Source organism: Plecotus auritus (assembly GCF_963455305.1).
Source record: "Plecotus auritus genome assembly, chromosome: 5".
In the NCBI taxonomy this organism is placed as follows: Eukaryota; Metazoa; Chordata; class Mammalia; order Chiroptera; family Vespertilionidae; genus Plecotus; species Plecotus auritus.
In genome coordinates this window covers 28534714-28556246 of record NC_137776.1, presented here as the reverse complement: position 1 = coordinate 28556246, position 21533 = coordinate 28534714, and the positions used below count along the sequence as shown (strand labels likewise).

Below are 21533 nucleotides of genomic sequence, written 5' to 3'. Positions count from 1 at the left end.
TGAGACTCCACCCCATCCAAGCTGAGCACAGAGGCTATCGCAATTTGGCAAGTCTAATCCTATAAGGCTGTCTCTAGCACCGAACTTCTCCCAGCATAGACACAGCTGATCCTTACAGCCAACTGGCCTGGAGGTCAATTCTTCCCAGTGATACCAACAACAATCAAGACTTAATTACAACAAGGCTGTACACACAGTCCACAAAGGGGTTCACCAAGAGTGTCCACCTCAGGTTAACTGGGAGGCAGACCCACTGGGCCCTATTGGAAACCTAGCACACAAATATACCGTACCAACTCAGGGAAGCAGTGAAAATGCGGCGTCAAAGAATCAGATCACAAACGAAAGAAATGGAGGAAAACAAATGACTGGATATAGAATTCAAAACCACGGTTATAAGGCTTTTCAAGAATATCCTAGAAAAGGCCGATAAATATAATGAGACCCTCGAAGATATGAAAAAGGACCAACTAGAAATTAAACATACACTGACTGAAATAAAAAATATTATACAGAGACCCAAAAACAGACTAGAGGAACACAAAAATCAAGTCAAGGAGTTGAAATACAAAGAAGCAAAAAACACTCAACCGAAAAAGCAAAAAGCAAAAAAAAAAATTCAAAAAGTTGAAGATGGTGTAAGAAGCCTCTGGGACAACTTCAAGCGTACCAACATCAGAATTATGGGGGTGCCAGAAGAAGAGAGAGAGCAAGATACTGAAAACCTATTTGAAGAAATAATGACCGAAAACTTCCCCCACCTGGTGAAAGAAATAGACTTACAAGTCCAGGAAGCACACAGAACCCCAAACAAAAGGAATCCAAAGAGGACCACACCAAGACACAACATAATTAAAATGCCAAGAGCAAAAGACAAAGAGAGAATATTAAAAGCAGCAAGAGAAAAACAGTTAGTTACCTACAAGGGAGCACCTATACGACTGTCAGCTGATTTCTCAACAGAAACTGTGCAGGCCAGACGGGAGTGGCAAGAAATTTTCAATGTGATGAATAGCAAGAACCTGCAACCAAGATTACTCTACCCAGCAAAGCTATCATTCAGAATAGAAGGGCAGATAAAGAGCTTCACAGATAAGAAAAAGCTGAAGGAGTTCATCACCACCAAACCAGTATTATATGAAATGCTGAAAGGTATTCTTAAAGAAGAGGAAGAAGAAAAAAGTAAAGAGAAAAATTATGAACAATAAATACATATCTATCAACAAGTGAACCTAAAAATCAAGTGAATTAAAAACCTGAGGAACAGAATAATCTGGTCAATATAATAGAATCAGGGGCATAGAAAGGGAGTGGACTGATAATTCTCAGGGGGAAAGGGGTATGGGGGTTCATGAAGAGACTGGACAAAAATCATACACTTATGGATGAGGACAGTGGGGGGAGGTAAGGGCAGAAGGTGGGGTGGGAACTGGGTGGAGGGGAGCTATGGGGGGAAAAAGGAGAAATAATTATAATAATCTGAATAAAGATTTATTAAAATTAAAAAAAGAGAGAGAAAAAAAAAAAGAAAAGCAGGAAAAAGGTAACCTCTGGAAACCAGATCATAGAAAACAAAGAGAAATGAAAGGGCCCATGTATCAGTATCAGGTGAAACCTGAGAACAATCCTATCTAATAAAAGAGTAATATGCAAATTGGCCATACCTCTGCTACACCCACAAGCCACACCCACCAGCCAATCAGGAGCGAGTATGCAAATTAACCCAACCAAGATGGCTGCGGCCACTGAGAGAGCAGGAGGCTTGGGTTTCCCTGGCAATGGAGGAAGCCAATCTTCCCGCACACCCTGGCTGGCCCTGGACTCCACTCAAGGCTACAAAGTTTCAATTATAGAAGATAAATAAATCCCAGATACCAGGGCCTCCGCTTGGGTCACTGGGGGGCGTGGCTGGCCTGCAAACCACCACGGGCTCCTCGCCCAGGCTGCCCCACACCCCAAGGGAACCCCCACCCTGATCCGGGACACCCTTCAGGGCAAACCAACTGGCCCCCACCCATGCACCAGGTCTCTATCCTATCTAATAAAAGAGTAATATGCAGATTGACCATCACTCCAACACACAAGATGGCCACCCCATGTGGTCAAAGATAGCTGCCCCCATGTGGACACAAGACGGCCACCACAAGATGGCCAGCAGGGGAGGGCAGTTGGGAGAGACCAGGTCTGCAAGGGAGGGCAGTTGTGGGCAATCAGGCCAGCAGGGGAGGGCAGTTAGGGGTGACCAGGCTGGCAGAGGAGGGAAGTTGGGGGCAACTGGGACTGCAGGGAAGGGCAGTTGAGGGGGACCCAGGCCTGCAGGGGAGAACAGTTGGGGGGGACCAGGCCTGCAGGGTAGGGAAGTTAGGGGCAATCAGGCTGGCAGGGGAGCAGTTAGGCATCAATCAGGCTGGCAGGGGAGTGGTTAGTGGGTGATCAGCCCTGCAGGCAGAAGCGGTTAGGGGCAATCAGGAAGGCAGGCAGGCGAGCAGTTGGGAGCCAGCAGTCCTGGATTGTGAGAGGGATGTCCGACTACCCATTTAGGCCCGATGCTACTGGGATGGGGCCTAAACGGGCATTCGGACATCCCTCGAGGGGTCCCAGATTGGAGAGGATGCAGGCTGGGCTGAGGGACACCTCCCCCCCACCCCCCGTGCATGAATTTCATGCACCGGGCCTCTAGTATTTAATATGTTCCAGAGCCCTTTAGTGTATTAACAAGTAAACCAAAGACTTAAATTTTTTCTAAAGCACCAGTGTGTTAAAAGTTAAAGGACATACTAATGACCTTGAATCATGAGGAAAAAATCAAATACTCTAAGGCAGCAGAAAAAAGTAGTTACATAGACACAGACATACACAATCTTTGCTGTGCTTTTCATCATAGCAAACCAAACTGAAACCAAATAAGTATTCATCAAGGAGGTGATGATTAAATAAAATACTATGATATGCACTTCTCTTCTTAAAAATGTTTTTTCTTAACAAACTGAATGCCATGCAAAATAGTCACAAGAGAGTAAGTGAAAATACAAGCACTCTATGCACAATGATTTCAATTTTGTAAATACACATGCACATACATGTTATTCTATCTGTACTCTCACACACATACACCCATTCATGATATAGTTTTGCATATATGGGTATAGGAAACACTGAGCATAAGTGGAGATTTTCCGAGTAGAACGAAGGGGTTAGCTTCATCTCTAGGTATGTATTTGTATTTTTCAGTGTGCACTGAAGCTTTGGTTTTTTGGTTAAACAGGCACTTGGGCACCAATAAGGGGACATGAGAGTAATGGAAAACACAGCACATGCCTAATGGGCACCCCATCTCATGGACTAGGTTTGAACTTCTGTGGAAAGGTTGGACAGAAAAAGAGGGAGATTCCATGAGGGACTGGGAGCCTAGGTGACAAAGAAATCTGCGCAGTCGAGGAAAGGACCACCTGGCTTCCACGCTGCAACAAACCATTGTGAACCCGGTGTGCTGGGGGATGCTGTGGACAATGTCAGGGACAAACAGGGTGGGAGAAAGGCTACAGAGCCTGGTACAACCATGCTCTCAAGCTGGTTGCTGACAGCACTGGGAACCTTGAAGTGTTTTCCACAACTTATATACAAAAATCTAAATGGGCTTCCATCTAAGCACACTAGAGATCACTCCCCCACCAACAGACTGTCAGGAAAAAACTCAGGAAAACCAAGACTTATTGACTCAAGTGAGGACTAAAGAGCTGAACAGATCTGGGGGTAGCCTGACCTAATTTATATTCATAAACCAGATAGGAGGCTGAGATATATTTGATCTACGTGTTTCATAATGAGGAAAAATGTAGACATTGAAATACACACACACACACACACACATTCACTGGAAGGAAGTACACCAAAATGTAAAAAAAATATATTTTTAAAAACGACTACATTTTTTTCTTTATATTTTTCTGCATTATAAGTTTATCCTAACAGTCACATAGTACTTTAGTCGTATAAATAATACTTATAAACACAAGACACTATACATTTCATGTATATTTCTAGGCAAAATAATTTCCTAATAATGCAAAGCTTTAAGGGGGTAAGAAAACACACATTGCCTTTCCTTTCCAATAAATCAAATAGCCTTATCTGTTTGTCTTTTGACATCATCTCAATAAATAGCCTCCCCTCCCCCTGGATTCTTCTTTTCTGGGACCTGAGGGAGATGGACCAGGGAGGAAGGCAGATGCTCATCAGTGACCTGTTGCCTGAAATCTTTTTCTAGATGAAGTGGGTGAGGGGTGTGTTACCTTCGGAGCGCTCAGGGGCTTTCCCGCTCTTACTGGTGGCTGCGCTGTTGACTGTCTCCGATGAGGTGCTCAGCTTGGTGCTCGGGTCTCGCTTGGGCTTGGGGGGTGGTTGTCTTCGGGAGCCACAGCTGCGGTCATCATCTGTGCCCCCCACCGAGTGCAGGGACTGTGACCTCACGGAGAAGCCACTGGAGCAAGGATGGGGAAGTCGGTCCTGAGGAGCAGGCATCGTCATGAATCCCATGCGGAAATGTTTGCCTGCGTAACTTCCTTCGTGGCCTCGCCCTCCTTCTCCACCTATGCTGTAAAAGAAAGCAGACCTCAATCCATGAAAAGAAACTGAGCCAGGATATCCCATATGGGATATGTTTCTGGGGCAGAGAGAGAACAGGACTCACCGAACTACACAGTGTCTCCTAAAGCTTCTACTCAAATGTAGCATATCACCTTTCAATCACATTCCATTGCTAAAAGGAATCTTACCTCTAAGCTTGATGTCAATGGGGTGGGGATATATTCTCCTCCAACAAGAAAGCACTGCAGGTTACATGACAATATGTGGGGTTGCATGATCCACTTATAGGTAGGAGACCAAATACCATTATAGCAGTTGAGGAATGAAGTTAACTGACAACCAATGACTCATCAGGGGACTTTGTACTTCTTGTCCCCATAAGTCTGAGCTCACAGGGTTAGAGGTCCTTGTCCCCAAATGGATCGCACACTTTTAGGAGACACAGCAAGGGTCCCATTGAACAACCAGCTATTGCTGCCTCCTGGGCAGTTTAAACTTCCTTTGTATAGTGGCCAGCAGGCAACAAGATGAGTCGCCGTGTGGAAGAGATCATTGACCCAGTCAGCAGGAGGAGGCAGGGCTGCTGTCACATGATGGGGCAGAGATAAACATGTGTGGAACCCCTCTTGATATTCTCTTACCCAATTGTGATTTTGAAACATCATATGCAGCAACCCTGGCCTGAGAAGGTTTTGGTTACTAGGGGTTTCAACCTTTCATGAAAGAGGAATGAGCCTCACCACCAAGTGAGCCCAGCAGAAGTGTTAGCAGAGGGTGAGAGTAAGTTTCAACCACAGCCCCCATATAAATTGTAGTGATGAGAGCTATAGTCTATCACACTAGCTGTCCCCTTGTATGGTTCCCCTCAGGAAGAGTCTCTTGGAAACCATGAAGAAGCTGCTCCCCAACCTGTAAGAAAGGAACATCTGCTGAACTTGAGGTAAATTGTGGCAGCCATCAGCAGGTGCTCAGATCTCCATCAGGAGAGAAACTTCTCTAAGGATAGGAGTTAGCTGACAGCCACCAACACCAGAGTCTTCAAATCTGGTGCAGCATTTCAGTCAAAGCACTCTCGCTGGAAGGCTTCTAGCCAATAGCTGAGCATGTTGTGCTGTGGGACCTGGCTATTTCTGCCCAGTGTGGGAGTTCTCTATGGACAATCTTTGTGTCTAAGTTTCCCTATTGGGCTGGCTGAGACTTTCCCATAACTATACCTTGGTCTGCTTTGAGGATCTTCTTATCCAATCAATTTTCCACCCCACTCTCCTTTTATAGCTGTCAAACCTGCATCATGGCCTGAGGCTTGTTCTACCTATTTCTGCATTCTCCCTATCCCAGACACCCTCCTCAATAAATCTCTCATACTTTTAACCCCATATAGCTTGGTGTCTGCTTTCTAGAGGACATGAACTGATAGGCTTGGGAACAATCATACAGTCCATGGTATTCAGAAACAAAACAAGATGTAACAGAAAGCCTAAAAACAAACTGGAGACCCTAGAAATAAGAAATGTATGTGAAAATAGGACATTCTCTGGCTTTAGACTGAGCATTTAAATGGTGGTTGGGGAGGGAGGAACCAGCTCCACTGTAGGAATACTTGGCTTGGAATGAAATGTATGGGGGCTGCAGAGTCTTTTTGCAGTAAGACTTTAAGACTGAGATAGATTAAGCCTGACACATCTCATGTTATAAATATAAAAATGTTTCATAATCCTGAATTTAAACAAGTATGCTTTTTCTCACACAATGTAGGCAATGTTGCAAGATCTAGTTGTGTTGATTCGTTTTTCTATTATAAAACACACAAAATAAGGTTGTTTTCTCAGACGTAATAGATACAATATTTGTAAACTTCTCACCCAAACAACTTAATGGCTAATGGACAGACCCCAGCAATTGTGTTCTGGATTCATTGAGTTGTAGGCTCCATCCTCAGTTCCCTCATTGAGCAGCTGTGTAACATTAGCTACTGAACCCTAAGACTATTTCTATATCTATTGAATAGTAGGACTGGCCTCATGGGAATTGTTCTTAAGTTTGCCTGAGATACTATACACTGAGTGGCCAGATTATTATGGTCTCTGAATGCATAATAATCTGGCCACTCAGTGTATATCCTATATAATAAAAGCCTAATATGCAAATTGTCCACTCGACCAGGAGTTTGACCAGCAGGCAGGCGGTCAACCACCCATATCCCCTCCTCTTGGCCAGGTTGGCTGGACCCCACCTATGAACGAATTCATGCACTGAGCCTGTAATACACACACACACACACACACACACACACACACACACACACTGAGTGGCCAGATTATTATGCATTCAGAGATCATAATAATCTGGCAACTCAGTGTATATCAACCACTTAGCACAGAGTCTGACATAATATGCAGTCAATAATTTTTGCTTTAAAATTCCTATTTTTAAATACTATTCTCCTGAATCTTGTTTATGGAATTGTCATTTACATTGTAAGACCATGTCTCTAAAGTGTGGTATACATAAAGTGTAACCTCAAAAAACTGCACACAGAATCAAAACAAAATCCTACATTTGATTCGAAATATTATGATCATCTAAGCAAATATATTCCTTATATTTACTCTTAATTTTCTTCAATACTTGCTTCAGTTTTTCAAAGCACCTGTTGATCAGGACTGACAAGGAAAGCTACAAAACAAGTATTTCAAAAATGCTTTGACACTGCTATTCTACAGAGGTTGTTATTTGTCTTGCTGTCATCTTGAAAATCCATCAGCATTAATGTTGTGTGTCTCTTCCTGAGAATTATTTCCCTTTAGAGATGAAAACACAAGCCCTGAGAAGGGTGAGCTACCAAGGTGAGATGTCATCTTTTGAAGTGACAAGGCTGTAGCTTCTGTGTGTAATTTTGAAGCAAATGTGACAATATTTTATAGTAGAGTTTTCCTTGAGAACTGTTGCAGAGAAACAGAATCCCATTCCAGATAGATAGATAATAGATCAAGTATGTCAAACTCAAAGGCTAACATGGGCCAAATAAACAAGGTTTAAGTTTATGTGGGCCGCAAAAAACACACAAAAGCTTCAATTTTCAATATATAACTTGGGTACACTAATAGCATTATTACATATCAAGCAGATTATTTTATTTTTTACTTCACAGCAAAAATACTCCAATACCCACTTTTCTTGGAAAGTTCGATGTTTGTCAGCAATTTTTTTGTTTATCTTTACTACCATTTGATTTTGATAGAGACATACTGAATACAAAGAGCTGCAATAATGAGTAATCATTAACATAAAATAATAGAACATTTTAATAAAAATTAATATTTTTTTCTTGAACATCAACTTACCAGACACTGAATAACTGCACAAATTAGTAAGTGTAATGCAAATAAACCATTTTTCTTGTTCTCTGAAAGTGAAATATTTCCTATTGCACACACCAAACAAGTCAGTCCAAGACTAATGACATGGCAGTTGGCCGCTAAAATATTCGCTGCTAGTATTAGTGGAGAGAAAAGGTGCACCAGCACATAAGGCACGTAAGGGAAATGTATGCAACACGATTATTGTAATCAGTCATTAGCAAAGATTTTAGTTCATTACTAATAATTATGTATAACAGGATATTGTAAAAATTAAGTTACAAAATTTTTATTAAAACATTTCTTATATACCGTTATATTGGCTGGGCCGCAAAAATATTCATTGTTGGGCCAAAACCGGTTTGGCTCAGTGGATAGAGCGTCAGTCTGCGGACTGAAGGGTCCCAGGTTCGATTCTGGTCAGGGGCATGTACCTTGGTTGTGGGCATGTCCCCAGTGGGGGGTGTGCAGGAGGCAGCTGATCGATGTTTCTCTCTCATCGATGTTTCTAACTCTCTATCCCTCTCCCTTCCTCTCTGTAAAAAATCAATAAAATATATTTTTAAAAAAATTCATTGTTGGGCCACATGTAGTCCATGGGTTGCAAGTTTGACATGCTTGTAATAGATAGATAAGATGATAGATAGATAGATAGATAGATAGATAGATAGATAGATAGATAGATAGATAGATAGAAATCCTCCTTCAAGCATAAGTAGGAAGTATGTATAAAAATGAAGAGTTATGTAGGAGTAGTTACTAGCTTGAATATTTGCTTTTTCTGGAACAATTCTGTGAAGCTGAGTTCAAAAATCCATCTGTGACATTGATGTGTAATCCAGTCTATTTCTAATTACAAACTTCTGAACCACCTGGAATTTTTTCTGTTGATTTTTCAAGGAAAAGTACTTATCTGGTATCAGGGAACAGGCACATTTAATTGTGAAGTAAATGGGTACCTATCTGAAAGGAAAACAGACGCTACAACTGTAAAGGAGTTAATGAAATTTGTCTGTGAGCAAGTTGATGGCTGTCATCTGCTAACTATTCAAATCTTTCATGTTAGGCATTTTACTATAAATGAATGAAAGGAAATCAATATTTAGACTTTATTCATAAAACTTTTTTATGACTTTAAAAGTTTATATTTGGTGTTGCCTCCCTCTTGCCATCTCTTCAGATAAATTAGGCCAAATGTCAGGGACCCTGTTCTGCCCAATGAGTGCCTCCAGCCCACCCCACCGGAGGGACTCCTGCTCTAGAACTTGTCCCCTTTCTCCTTCAACATTCGTCTCTTCTAGGTGTCATTTCCAGCTAAAGCAATCTATTCTCTTGAAAAATTGTACATAGTAAGAGCCAAGAGATTAATGGGTTATACCTTTTCCTATCTTGACAGGCAATATGCCTCAACCAAAAGTGAGACTTTTAAGAGTCATAATTGATTATATCTGCCATGATTTTTGGCATATGGAACTCATCATACAATTCATCACATTTACACTCATTCCATCCCCATGGGGCCTTTATGAGTGCAAGTGGCTGTTCACCTCTCCTTGATCTTCATGAGGGCAGATATCCTGTCCTCTTGCTCACTACAATAGTCACTAGCACATTATCCATGCTCAAACATGTTTGTTTTATGAAGGAAAAATGGAAAAAAGAAGTAAGTCCATTTTGGAGACAGAGGGCTCAGTTACAGAATTTCCTAGGCATTAATCATTTGTGCTCCCCAAAATGTCATTCTCCCTACTCCTGGTAATGAAAATGCCTGTGTGGAGACCAACCTTCTTCCTCTTAGTCCGGTGTGTTACTCAGACCCAGTCAATCAACCATTAGACCCTTGTGGCCACCGTGACTATTGTAGGGACTGGCAAATGCTTCAAGTCGGTCCAACACAGTGAACACCATGCATCGTGTAGAAGCCCAGACTCACTGCATGCCTCTCACTACCAGGAAGGGACACTAGTGGTACCAGGTCTGTGGCATTTTAGAAGAAGTGGATCTAGTAATGCCTGCAGCTAGGCCAATCCTGGGACCCTTCAGTATGTCAACTCCTAAATTCCATTTTGTTGAAGCCAAATAAAATTGGGCTTACTGACACTTGCATTGGAAGAAGTCCTAAAAAAAAAAACACAATATAATGCAGCAATTACTAAATAAATATTTTGGCTAAGTGACATCAGAAAATGCAGTTGAGGCTAGGTAAGGACTAGGAATGATCCAGAGCAAAAAATGAATGAATCATACTAAAAACTGCTTGAAAATATTTTTTTTCTAACACTATAAATTAAAATAATTAACTGCTTTGTACACTTGCCCAATATACATAATTTTACTTATGCAGTACACTTTGATGTGGAAACTTGGCTCCAGTAAAATTAAACTGTGTTCACATTTTCTTCCAAATTGTTCACTCACCATTACCCTTAATGGCTTCTCTGAGTCCCATTTGCTCATTCAAAGCCATGATCTGTGGATTTTTTTGCCTTAGGCTCAAACATTCTTTTCACCAATTCATATCCTCAGTGATATCTATTTCCTACTTTTGTGTTCCTAATATCTTATCACGCTGAGATTTTTTTCAGACATGAATTTCCTGTCTGGCTGCTTATTGATTTTCTGGCATCTTAAGGTCAAGTGTTTAAAATGGAAACTTTATACATCTTTTTATTAGCTGCTGTGGTAAACTGTTATCGAAAGAATAAAGAAAACAAAACAACAGAGTAAAAAAAAAAAAAACTGTCCCAAAGATAGGGAACCCAGATTCCATTAGCTGCACATTGATACTCTTAAACATTGAATGTTATTTCTCCTTACTAGGACATTTTAATTCTTACCCAAAATTGGGTATCTCAGAAAGAATCTGAAATATGTAATCCACCACTGACTAGCTATCTAATTTTAGGTAAAAGGCACATCATTTCTGAGCCTCAGTTACTTTTATAATGAAGGAGATACTTCCCAGGGTTGTTATAAAAAATTAAAATAAGATAAAAAAAACTTTCAAAAGCATCTAGCACAGTTGGATGGTAAAAGTAAAAGCTAGACAAATATTAGTTTACCTTCCCTACCTGACTGGTTGGCCAGGGAACTCCATATCAGTTTTCATCTTTCTGTTCCCAGCTATGAAATAGGCATTTTAGTAAGTTTCCACTCTAGGCAACTTACTAAAGGAAAATACTCTAACAATATAAATGCGTTTTGCTTATTTCTGTAAGAGGGCTTTCACAGTAATTATCAGGCACTATACTTCCAAATCCAGTTTAGGGGGAAAAGATCTTGCTGGAAAGTGAAGGGAAAGGAACAAATTACATATTTTTTCTATCATAATCACTAGTTGGGTATTGTCTAGAGTTAAGCAAATCGATTGGATGAATTTCATGCTTATTTCTGTCAAAACCCCAAGATTCTTCAAGATTTTTATGAGCATTAGGGCTCAGGGTAATCATGGCTGGGGAGTATGTTTGAAAAACAAATGTGCCATTATTTATTTCAAAGTACTTATCACCTAGAGTTTGAGGGGATACTGCTGTCCATTAATCTGATGCTTAGTCATAACAATAAAGTGAGGAGGTAAGAATGGGGCATTGAGAGATATTTCTAACCTTTATCGAAGTCCTATTATTCACTTCTGAGGTTCTAAAGAGGCAGGACTGAAATATAATGCTTATTAAGCTTAGAACAAATTCTGTGGAACATTTTCAAGTGACTTATTTTTACTTGAAACATGACAAGTGCTTTTAAAATTAACATACATTATTATCTATAGTACTTCAGAATCTAAAATTAAAACATTCCTTTTTTCTATACATAAATATAATTCCTCTACCCCTTTGAGTGTCACGGCTTGAAGGAGAGAGAGCATATGAAAAATTCAAATCAAATCATGATATTCAGATTCGACTTAGAATATAGTTTACAGAAGTTCACATGGTGGGAGATCTTTTCCAAAAATTCAAACAAAGACAGGGAGGTTCAGGAAAATATATTTTATTTGTGTCTTTAAAAATGATATAAGTTTTGAATATGTTTTGAGAGCATGCCAAGGTTTTAGAAATGAGTTGGGCTAACCATATGTGGCTCTTTTTTTTTTTTTTTTTCAAACTAGAAGTAGAAACTAGAAATACAGAACATTAACTTTTATGGCCTTGAAGTTCCTCAACAGAAAAGGTTAACTTAATGCCAATTTAAATAATAAAAATTGGTTTGCCTTTTGAAAGGTATAATTTTTATGATGAAAGAAACAACTCTGTGTGGAGCATTTAATTCATTTACTCACTATTTGTTCACAAATATGAGTGCCTACCCTTTGTCATTGATCGAAGTAGAGTGGTCTTTGTCCTCAGGGAATTGCAGGTTATTAAACCAGCATGACTTCAGCACCATGTGGTCAGATGTTCACTCAGAGGAAGTAAGGAACAGATGCAAAGGAGTCCTAACCAGACTCAAGTTCTGGGAAGTCCCCTGGGAGGAAGTGGCTTTTCCAGCTGATGCAGAACATGAGTAAGACTTAATCAGATAAGGGAGAGAAGGAGGGAGAAGAGAATTTGTGTGCTGACAGCTGAAATCTAGAGAAACTGAGATATTACAAAGCATTTGAGCAGAACTTGATGGGACCTTGTTTGTCTTGAATTTACAAAGACTAAAACAATGCTTGGCTCAAAGAGGGCACCCAACATGTACTTATTGATCCAATAAATGAAGAATTATATGATTGAAATAGTTCAGAAATAACTCTCAGGTTTTTAAAGCACCAGATGAATGATTGTGATATTTAATAATATTGTGCTCCAGTTCCCCTTTCATTTGGCATATGAAATGACTATTTTTTTTATTGTTGACACTTATAGATGTCCCCATTTCCCCGCCACTTTGCCCACCTCCACCCAGTCCCCTATCCATCACCACACTCAATTGCCATTTTCTTAATTTATAATGGAAAAGGAAAAATTTGTGAATACTCATGCACTCTTAATTCTCATCCTTGTTATAAGAGTTAGAAAGTTGAATGCAGGATTCAGCTTAATCCCCTCCTCTCCATCTCCACTGGCTTGCTTTGGTTTAGGTGCTCATCAGTTCTTGGCTAAATTAATGCAATTGCTTCTTAGCTGATCTTTTTCCACAGTGCTGCCAGATTTATCCTTGTAAATGCAGATTTGCTCTTGTCACTCTCTAAATTAAAGCCCTTTCATAGCTTTTTTCTGTTCTTCAGACTAAAAACCCCCACTTGTATGTGACACTCAAGGTTTTTTAAGTTTTAAATCCTATACTAAGTCTCATTTGCAGCACGTTTTGTCCTTGGCCTTAAGAGTCCTCTAATATAACATGTTATGCCAAGTGTGGCGATGAGCCTAAGGACACAGGGTAAACCATGACCTCAGCCAATAGACATGCTGCTATTGCTGCCTGAACTAAAACTAAAACATTCCTTTAGTTAAATCAGGTTTTAGGACCTAATTCAGATGTGGTTTCTTGGAGGAAGATTTCCATTGTCAGCAAGGCTTTCTCAAGCCTAAACCCAGCGCCACTCCTCTGGCCTGTGGCAGGGCTCTATGTTCCACCATACCAGAGCACCTCCTTCAGGGTATTCTACAAGCCTCACCTGTGAATCCATCCCCTCTACTTGTCAGGTCCCAGAAATATGTTGCAGTTCAAAGAGTATGAGGGTGAATGGAAAAATACACTTAAGAAAGATCTAGACATTTATAGAATCACTAGAGGCCCGGTGCACGAATTCATGTATGGTGGGGGTCCGGCTGGTCCCACCCCCCATCGGGGTGGCGGGGGCTGATCAGGGCCAGGGCCATCCAGGGGGAGGGGCTGTGGGAGGTTGGCCAGCTGGCCCCACCCCCCCAAAGTGCACATCATAGAGACCCATTGTTCTGGTCACTTAGGGTTTTATATATTTAGATTGTAAAAGATGAGCTGTCAATGAATTAAAATACACTGCTGTTTGATTTACAATCTCAAAGCAAAAATCATTCAATGTCTTTCTAAATAATATTTTTAAATTATCTGAATGCAACTTAAATTGACTCTCCTTAAAAGTTAAGATAATGCTATACTTACAAATGGTACACAACTCATAATGACTGTTTCAAAGCTTTAAGACACCTCAGTTTTGGTAAATCTGAGTTCTTCAGCACCTCAAGGTCTTTTTTCTTTTCTTTTCTTTTTTTTGAATCCTCACTTGAGAATATTTTTCCATTGAATTTTACAGGGAGTGGAAGAGAGAGGGAAAGACAGAAATATAGATGTGAGAGAAATACATTGATTGGTTGCCTCCTGCACGAGCCCTGACCAGGGCAGGGGCCGTGGAGGAGCCTGCAATCAAGGTACATGCCCTTGACTGGAATCAAACCCGAGACCCTTTGGTCCGCAGGCGAATGCTCTATCCAATGAGCCAAACTGGCTGGGGCCTCAAGGTCTTTTTGAGAGAGGATTGTCACTCTTCAAGGAAAGGTCCCTTTGTCTTTTCTCCTCTCCAGTTTTGAAGTTTTTACACATTATCTATCTAACCTTTCTCAAGTTCTCTGACTCAATCTCTTTCACCATGATTTTTTTACATATATTTATTGTTCCACTTTTTTATCTATTGGCTTATTCTTATCAGCAATCAAAACCATTGCAAAATATTACAGGCACCTCTGTCTTTAGAAACACTTTCTCTCATACACATGTGAACTCCTGCCCCATTTCTCTCATTCTTTCTCTCTTCCTTCCTTTCACTCTCCCTCCTCTCTTTCTTCCCTTTTAGTCTTCTTTCCCTCTCATTCATTTACTAAATCAGTCATTTATCTTTAATTCACAAATATTTATTGAGTACATCTTGTGTGTCCCAAACATTGTTAGCTGCTTGAGATTTTTTTAAATAAGACATGGGATTCTCAAAAGTCTGGTCTCACTGTGACTGGTCCACAAATCACATCCTCTATCTATAGTATTCTGATTTCTACCAACAAAGACTCGACTAAAATGTTATTTTTAAAAGTCACTTCTCCTTGCTAATTCCATAACCTAGGAGGTTTGGTTTTTTCTCTGTTTAGATGCCTCTTGGTCTCACTTAGACCACAGCTTCTTGCTGAGATGACCCATTTTCCTTGGCTTCCACGATATTGTTCTCTCTTATTTTTCATCTATTTGATTGTTTCTACTTGACATCTTTACTGACTTACCTTCTTGCCCTTCATGCTTCAGGATAGGCCAGGGTTCGGTTTCCACTGTTCTTTTTTCTCTGTACTTGTCCTAGACTTGTATGAAATTTTAAGACTTCACAGCTTTATCTTAGTTACATGATTTCTCAAGCTAATATTCCACTGTTTCTGCATCCTGAGACATATATTTGCCCTCCCAACAAAATGCTGGATAGTTTCAAATGGATGTTCCTTTGACACTCAAGATTAATATGTTTCAAAACAAACTCAGCATCATCTCTCTGTTTCCTTTATTGTAACTTTGTCTTCAAGAGCATCCTCATTATCTCACCCACAGAGACCAAAATCTTCCAAGTTAACTTGACACTTATATTATTCCTAGGTACACATATTCAGGTGGTCAACGAATCCTCCCTCATCTCCCTGGATCTCAAACCTGTCTTCTATTTTTCAAATCATGTACAAAGTTTTTATTAAATTTTTGGTTTTGGCTACTAAATGATACCTCACTTAGAGTCTCTATCTCAGTTTCCCCTTGCACTAATCATTAACCTGAAAAAATCATCCTAAAAAGGAAATAAGATTATTTTATTTCCCTTTTTTAGAATCTTCAGGATTATCCATAATAGAGTCCAGTTCCTCTGTACAGCAATTGAAGCTTTGCATGACCTGACCCAACCTCTTTTTCAGTCTTGTCATATTACCCATGCACATAGTTCTGTCCCAATAATACAAATTTCCTCTTCAAATTACACCTCCAAATAAATAAATAAATAAATAAATAAATAAATAAACATTTCCAGTTCACCTGGGTCTAAATTGAATGCCACTTCTTTCTGAATCTTTCATCAATACAGTCTCTCTTCACTAGCTTGAATTTATTTTATATTATTTTTTACTTTCTGCCTTATATTATAGCTACTATATATAAACATAAGATTTAAAAATTTTGGAATAGGTTTTATACTTTGTACATTCCTTTATCACCCATGCCTAGTACACTTCCTTGAGCATAAAAAGTAACATGTAAGTGTTCAGAAATTTAAATCAAATTTAGACATTAACTCAAAAGGATATATAGTTAGTTATTCTACCTTATTATTTCCAGGTATATATTAAATTATAGGGTTACAACTGTCTATAAAAGTTTGCTTCACCAAAGTAAATCTGGCAGATGAAGCTTATTTGAAATAGAAGTTTGGTTTGGAAGGAAGTGAAGAAATAAAGTAAAACAAAGAATAAGTACACGTCATCCAGAAATCCCCAGTGTCTAAAGAGAACTGAGCTCAAGATTCACAATTAAATAGTAGGCCCACTTTTTTTTCCAGGAAGCACCTGCAAAGTGGAAAAAAATCTATAATCTGTGCATCTACAGAAAAAGACTATAAATCTTACACATGCACACACTCTGCACCCACACTTTTTATCCACCCTACTTAGGACATTCTGCTCCTAAATCATGTGACCACTGGAGAATTCATTTCCAAATAGATTTATTTATTTATCAAATGGAGTGGTAACACATAACCCAATGATCCCTAAGGATATTTGTGGGTTAAAATGAGAATGCAAAACAAGGTTATATTCATGACGTGTTTTTTTCTGTTTAACAATGAAAATTTTTTTTCTTTATTGAACACACTACCTTGACAAACTGGTAAAGCTGAGAACTGCACCCTTTGCTATTTTTAAAGTTTTTTAGGAAAAAAATAAAGAAAAAAAATAAAACATACCCACAGTTCTAAAAACCAACTTTTCATCCCTCATCCATATAATCAGAGTGACATGTAAATGTGAATCGCTAGAGATACTACTTAAGAACCGAATACTCATTCATAGATGCATTAGTTATTCTAAATGGAGTGGCCAATGTGCTATCTGTATGCACAACAGGTTGTGCATCAGCTTAATGCACCCAAATGTAATAACATGATAGATTGAATTATAGATGCCATTGACTGCCTACGCAGAGGCCAGAAGCCTGGCTCCCTATTTTTCTAGAATGACTTTCCTGGAACAACTCACTTTCTCTGATTGGTTTTCTTCAGACAAAATAATTGAATCTAATGCTCTGTGTCAATGCATGTACTTGGATTATTTGCTTTATGGCTTTATGGTGCAGCCCTTAGGGGCTTCAGAGTCTGGTGTTAAAATTTGCCTTTGATCAAACCTCACCCTCTCCTACACATCTTTATTCATAACAAATTAGAAGCTATTATCACAACATATTAGCAACAGTTTTAATACCTACAGTGCATCTTAAAATAAAAACAAATAATGTTCCTATTATAATGAATGCAGTATCTTTGTTGGCCTCATTATAATGTTTATAATCTGTTATTTGTTGCATGTGACAGCATGGTGAACCTGTGCAGTGCAATAGTGAAAGATACACACGCCTTAGGGTTTACAGTTTAATGAACAGCATATTTCAATTTAAGATCTATCTTGTTAGAATAAACCATTCTCATGCACAGGTAAGGGGATCATGGAAATTCAACTTCAGGGCTGCGTCTTTGAAAAGGGAGTTTCTTATTTACTGAAGAATGGTTCAACTCATGGAGGACAATTCACTTTGTGGTTCTTTGGCAAAAGTTGGGGTTCCCCCGCACAACAGATGTCTTTTGTGGGCATCTGTTTCAACCTTTTGCTAAAGAGTTTGCAAGCCTTGGAAAATATAGGATTTGAATCCAGATTTGAGTCACCAAAAGAGATTTTCATGAAACTCATATAGTTTTAAAAAATAAAGCATGGAAAATTGTAACTTTTAGGTTAATTTAGGAATACTACATAAGACACAATGTTAAATATGCACATATTCTCTAACCACTCCCTTTCTTGAAATCATCACAAAAAGATCTTTATTTTCCTATCTCAGTTCCCGCTCTCATGATGAGAACCTGGACCTTTTGATTACCAATAACTTCATTCCCTCCATAACCTAAATCTTAAGCATTTGTATCATTGACTACTGACATTTATCTTTCCAGCTTACTACCTCTGTTTGTTTAACCTTAAGTCTCCTCAGACATTTTTTTGCAACATCCTGTCCATTGGTCTTGCAATCTTCTCTGTATTCCTCCTCAATTGCTGTACATCTTGTCTTTCTGTGTGCAGCTTAAGTTTTATAATCAGTCTTTGTTATAAATCCCTTCAAATGCCATCAACACTCTTGTCCTTGTATGCAGTGTTAATGTGATGAGCATGGCTGTGTCAAATGCAAGGTCATGGTCTGGAAATTCAGGGTAATAGAAGGAGAGGCTGTCATCATCACATGCACAGATGACCTCAAGCAACAAACCAGATTTGGTCAGTAGCCTTCTAAGTCTCTCGTCTTTGTCATAGTACTACTAGGTGAGTCTACTGAAGATCCACTTAAGGGAATACTCCCTTGCTCAAATGCCCACAACAGCATTTGATTTTAAAATATTTTATAATGTGACAACACCATACATATTTAATTACATTTTCTGCTACTAAATTCACCAATATTCCATTCTCTGCTGATGACCTCCATAAAAAACACAGATACTTATTAATTAAGACATATTCAATTAATTAAATCTGTAACTATTGAAGACCTATCTGTGCTAGGTAAGATTCTAGGTCCAGTCATTAAACAGAGAACAAGATGTTTTTATCTTCCCAAAACTTAGAGTCAAGGAGTGGAGACAGGTTTTAAAACTGATACAATGAAGAAAATAGTGATGTAAAAGAGAGAAAGAGGAAGAACCTACTTCAGATGAGGGGATTAGTGAATAATTCATTTTTCTGTAGAAAGTATTTTTTCCATTCCTTCAAATTCTACCTGTACTTTGAAATCAAGCATCAATTCACCCTCCAACAGGGATCAACCTATTCTCACTGGTGGCTGATTTCTCTAAACTTTTCTAATTCCTAAACCCACATAAGTGCAAATAGAACAGATATTTTTACTAATTCATTTCATAATTTTAATTTTTTTGTTCCTAAATAAAGTAAAATTTTTTGCAGTGGGGTGGGAATGTTATTTCTTATGTTTCTTTTTAACTATTACAGACCCTGGTATAGTCCTGAACATTAGAAAACTGTTTTAACAGAAAAACTGATCTACGAATACTTTTTATGAAACAGCAATATAAGCATGTGTGTAAATTTTATGCAATAAATGAGTTACATGAGCACTATTAATTTAATTATGCATGATAAGCAAATAAAGTATTTTTAATTTTTTGGCCAAATTTGGAGTTTTCATAAAGTTAATGCATTGTTTTGGATTTGTATTATTAGTTTTTACTAATAATAGTAAAAGAAACACAGACATAAACAAGTTTCATGGTTTTCTCTTGTCTTACATTGAACATTTTTGTAAAATCCAGGCAGACAAGACCCTCCCATAAGGATGGGAATAAAAATGCAATTGCATTGTATACATGACCTCTATGAGCAGAAATCAATCTAGTCAATCTCTTCTTCCCATTCCACCTTAATCCCTAAAAAATCATTGACAGGAATAGTAAATAACATTTCCCTAGACAATACCACCAAGTTCAGAAAAAAAGCACAGAAGAACAAATCATACCTTGACAAATACATGTGGAACACTTATTTGCAAATAATTTCTTTCAAACTGTCCTTACCCTCTATAGGGCCCAGTTTTCTGGAAGGAATGAAATTTCATATCTTGATATCTGGTATCTTCTTTCAAAAGCCACAGGCAGGCTATGGAGCAGAAACGAATGGCTAGTTGGGACAAGAAGGTGAATTCAGCAGAACTGGTCACCTCGGAGTCAAGCATTAATGACTAAACCTACACAATGGACAGGATTTGATGAGACTAAATGCATCATGGCAACTGATTCATTCTTCCCTTTTAAAGTCATCCTCAAACTCAAGCCAATACTTCCCAATTCTCTGCATAGATATAGAGACACTTCACAGTAAATCAGGTGACAGAAACTTTAGCTTACATCCAGTTTTGTGGGGAGACAGTCATTGAGTAGTTTGTCTAGCTCAATGAAATTCAGTGATCTATGTGTCACATTCCTTCCCATTGGGGAACTGGCAGTGTTCCCACTACTTGATTAATAAAATATTTTTCTTCTTAAGAATACTGAATGCTGTCAGACATTTCATATGATGTGTGGCTACAAATAAATCCCCATTTTACAAATTAAGTAACTGAGTAATAAAAGAATGAAATTAGCAAGAATAGAGTAGAATGGAAATGAGATGAAAGAGGTAACTGAAAATGTGGGCTTGATTCCTAGTCCTTGCAAGGCCTGTGCTTTGAGTGGCTTGAGAAGTCATTGAGAGTTTTCTACATGTATGCCAGAACTGGGGCATCCTGGCTTGGCAGAGTCTCCTGTACACATGCCTTTCCACCTCCAAGGTGACTTCACCTTGGTAGCTTGAAATTGGCCACAGTGGAAATATTTACATGGAGGAATCAGCAAACGCCACAAACTGAGGCTTTTCTTTTTTTTCCTATAAAGGTGATTGTTAAACTTTCTGCTGTTTTGAACAAAAGAGTAACATGCTATGAACTAAGTTCCCAGTTAATGATGGGAGTTGGAAGGTGAGAAAACAGGGGGAGGGATCAATTCGAAGGCTACTGCACTAATCCAGAAGACAGCCCAGTGACTTGGGTGGTAACCATGGAGATAGTGAGAACAATTTCCTTGTACACCTGTTGTCAGGAAAACAACTCAACCAGTTGGTTTGAGAAAAGTATAAAAATCCACACATTTGTGTAGAATCTCCCATTATTTTTATGTTGGCTGCATTGCACATGTAGATAAACATGGCTCTAAGCAGATTTCATGCTGCAGCTCCCAGTGCATGGCCCTGTACCAGCCCTGGCATCATCCTGAGACCTGGCATGGTGACATCATTCTTTACCAATACATGTTCAGAGATTTCATTTTCAATACACTTTTTAAAAATTATAAAAGTTTCTATAAAAACGTTCTTATTTCAGCAGACCCTAATTTACTATGCACCAAACTGTCAGGATACATCATGGAAGTAACATCTAAATTACCAGTCTTTTACATCCACACAAAATACATTTATTCTTCAAGTAATATGTTTGTCCTTGTGAATATGCAGTATAGTCTGATTACCCATTGTACAAATGAAGAAACACTGGTTAGTAAATTGACTGAGAGAGCCAATTCCAAATGTTTCACTTTCACAACGACCTGCCTCTTTGTATTATGCTACACGGCTGACATTTGAACTGAGGAATGATGACTCCAGATACTTCCTTTAAGGAGTTGGCACAATGCATGGATTGAATTACGCATAACAACAATGACAGTGATAATAAAATTATACATACTTTGGGGATAACTTGGGTTCAGTTTCAGATCACCAAAATAAAGCAAATATCAAAATAAAGAGAGTCAAATCAAGTTTTTGTTTCCTATTACATATAAAAGTTATGTTTACA

At 38.8% G+C, this 21533-nt stretch overlaps 1 protein-coding gene across 3 annotated transcripts in view; it reads right to left on the bottom strand.

Moving 5' to 3' along the window:
• Positions 1 to 21533, bottom strand: part of NYAP2 (neuronal tyrosine-phosphorylated phosphoinositide-3-kinase adaptor 2) — a 240673-nt gene that overhangs the window by 137023 nt on the left and 82117 nt on the right. For all 3 annotated transcript variants that reach the window (XM_080669908.1, XM_080669907.1, XM_080669909.1), the window contains one exon: positions 4293 to 4594. In XM_080669908.1, coding sequence (XP_080526034.1) covers positions 4293 to 4594 — 302 coding nt within the window. The remainder of the gene's footprint in view (positions 1 to 4292; positions 4595 to 21533) is intronic.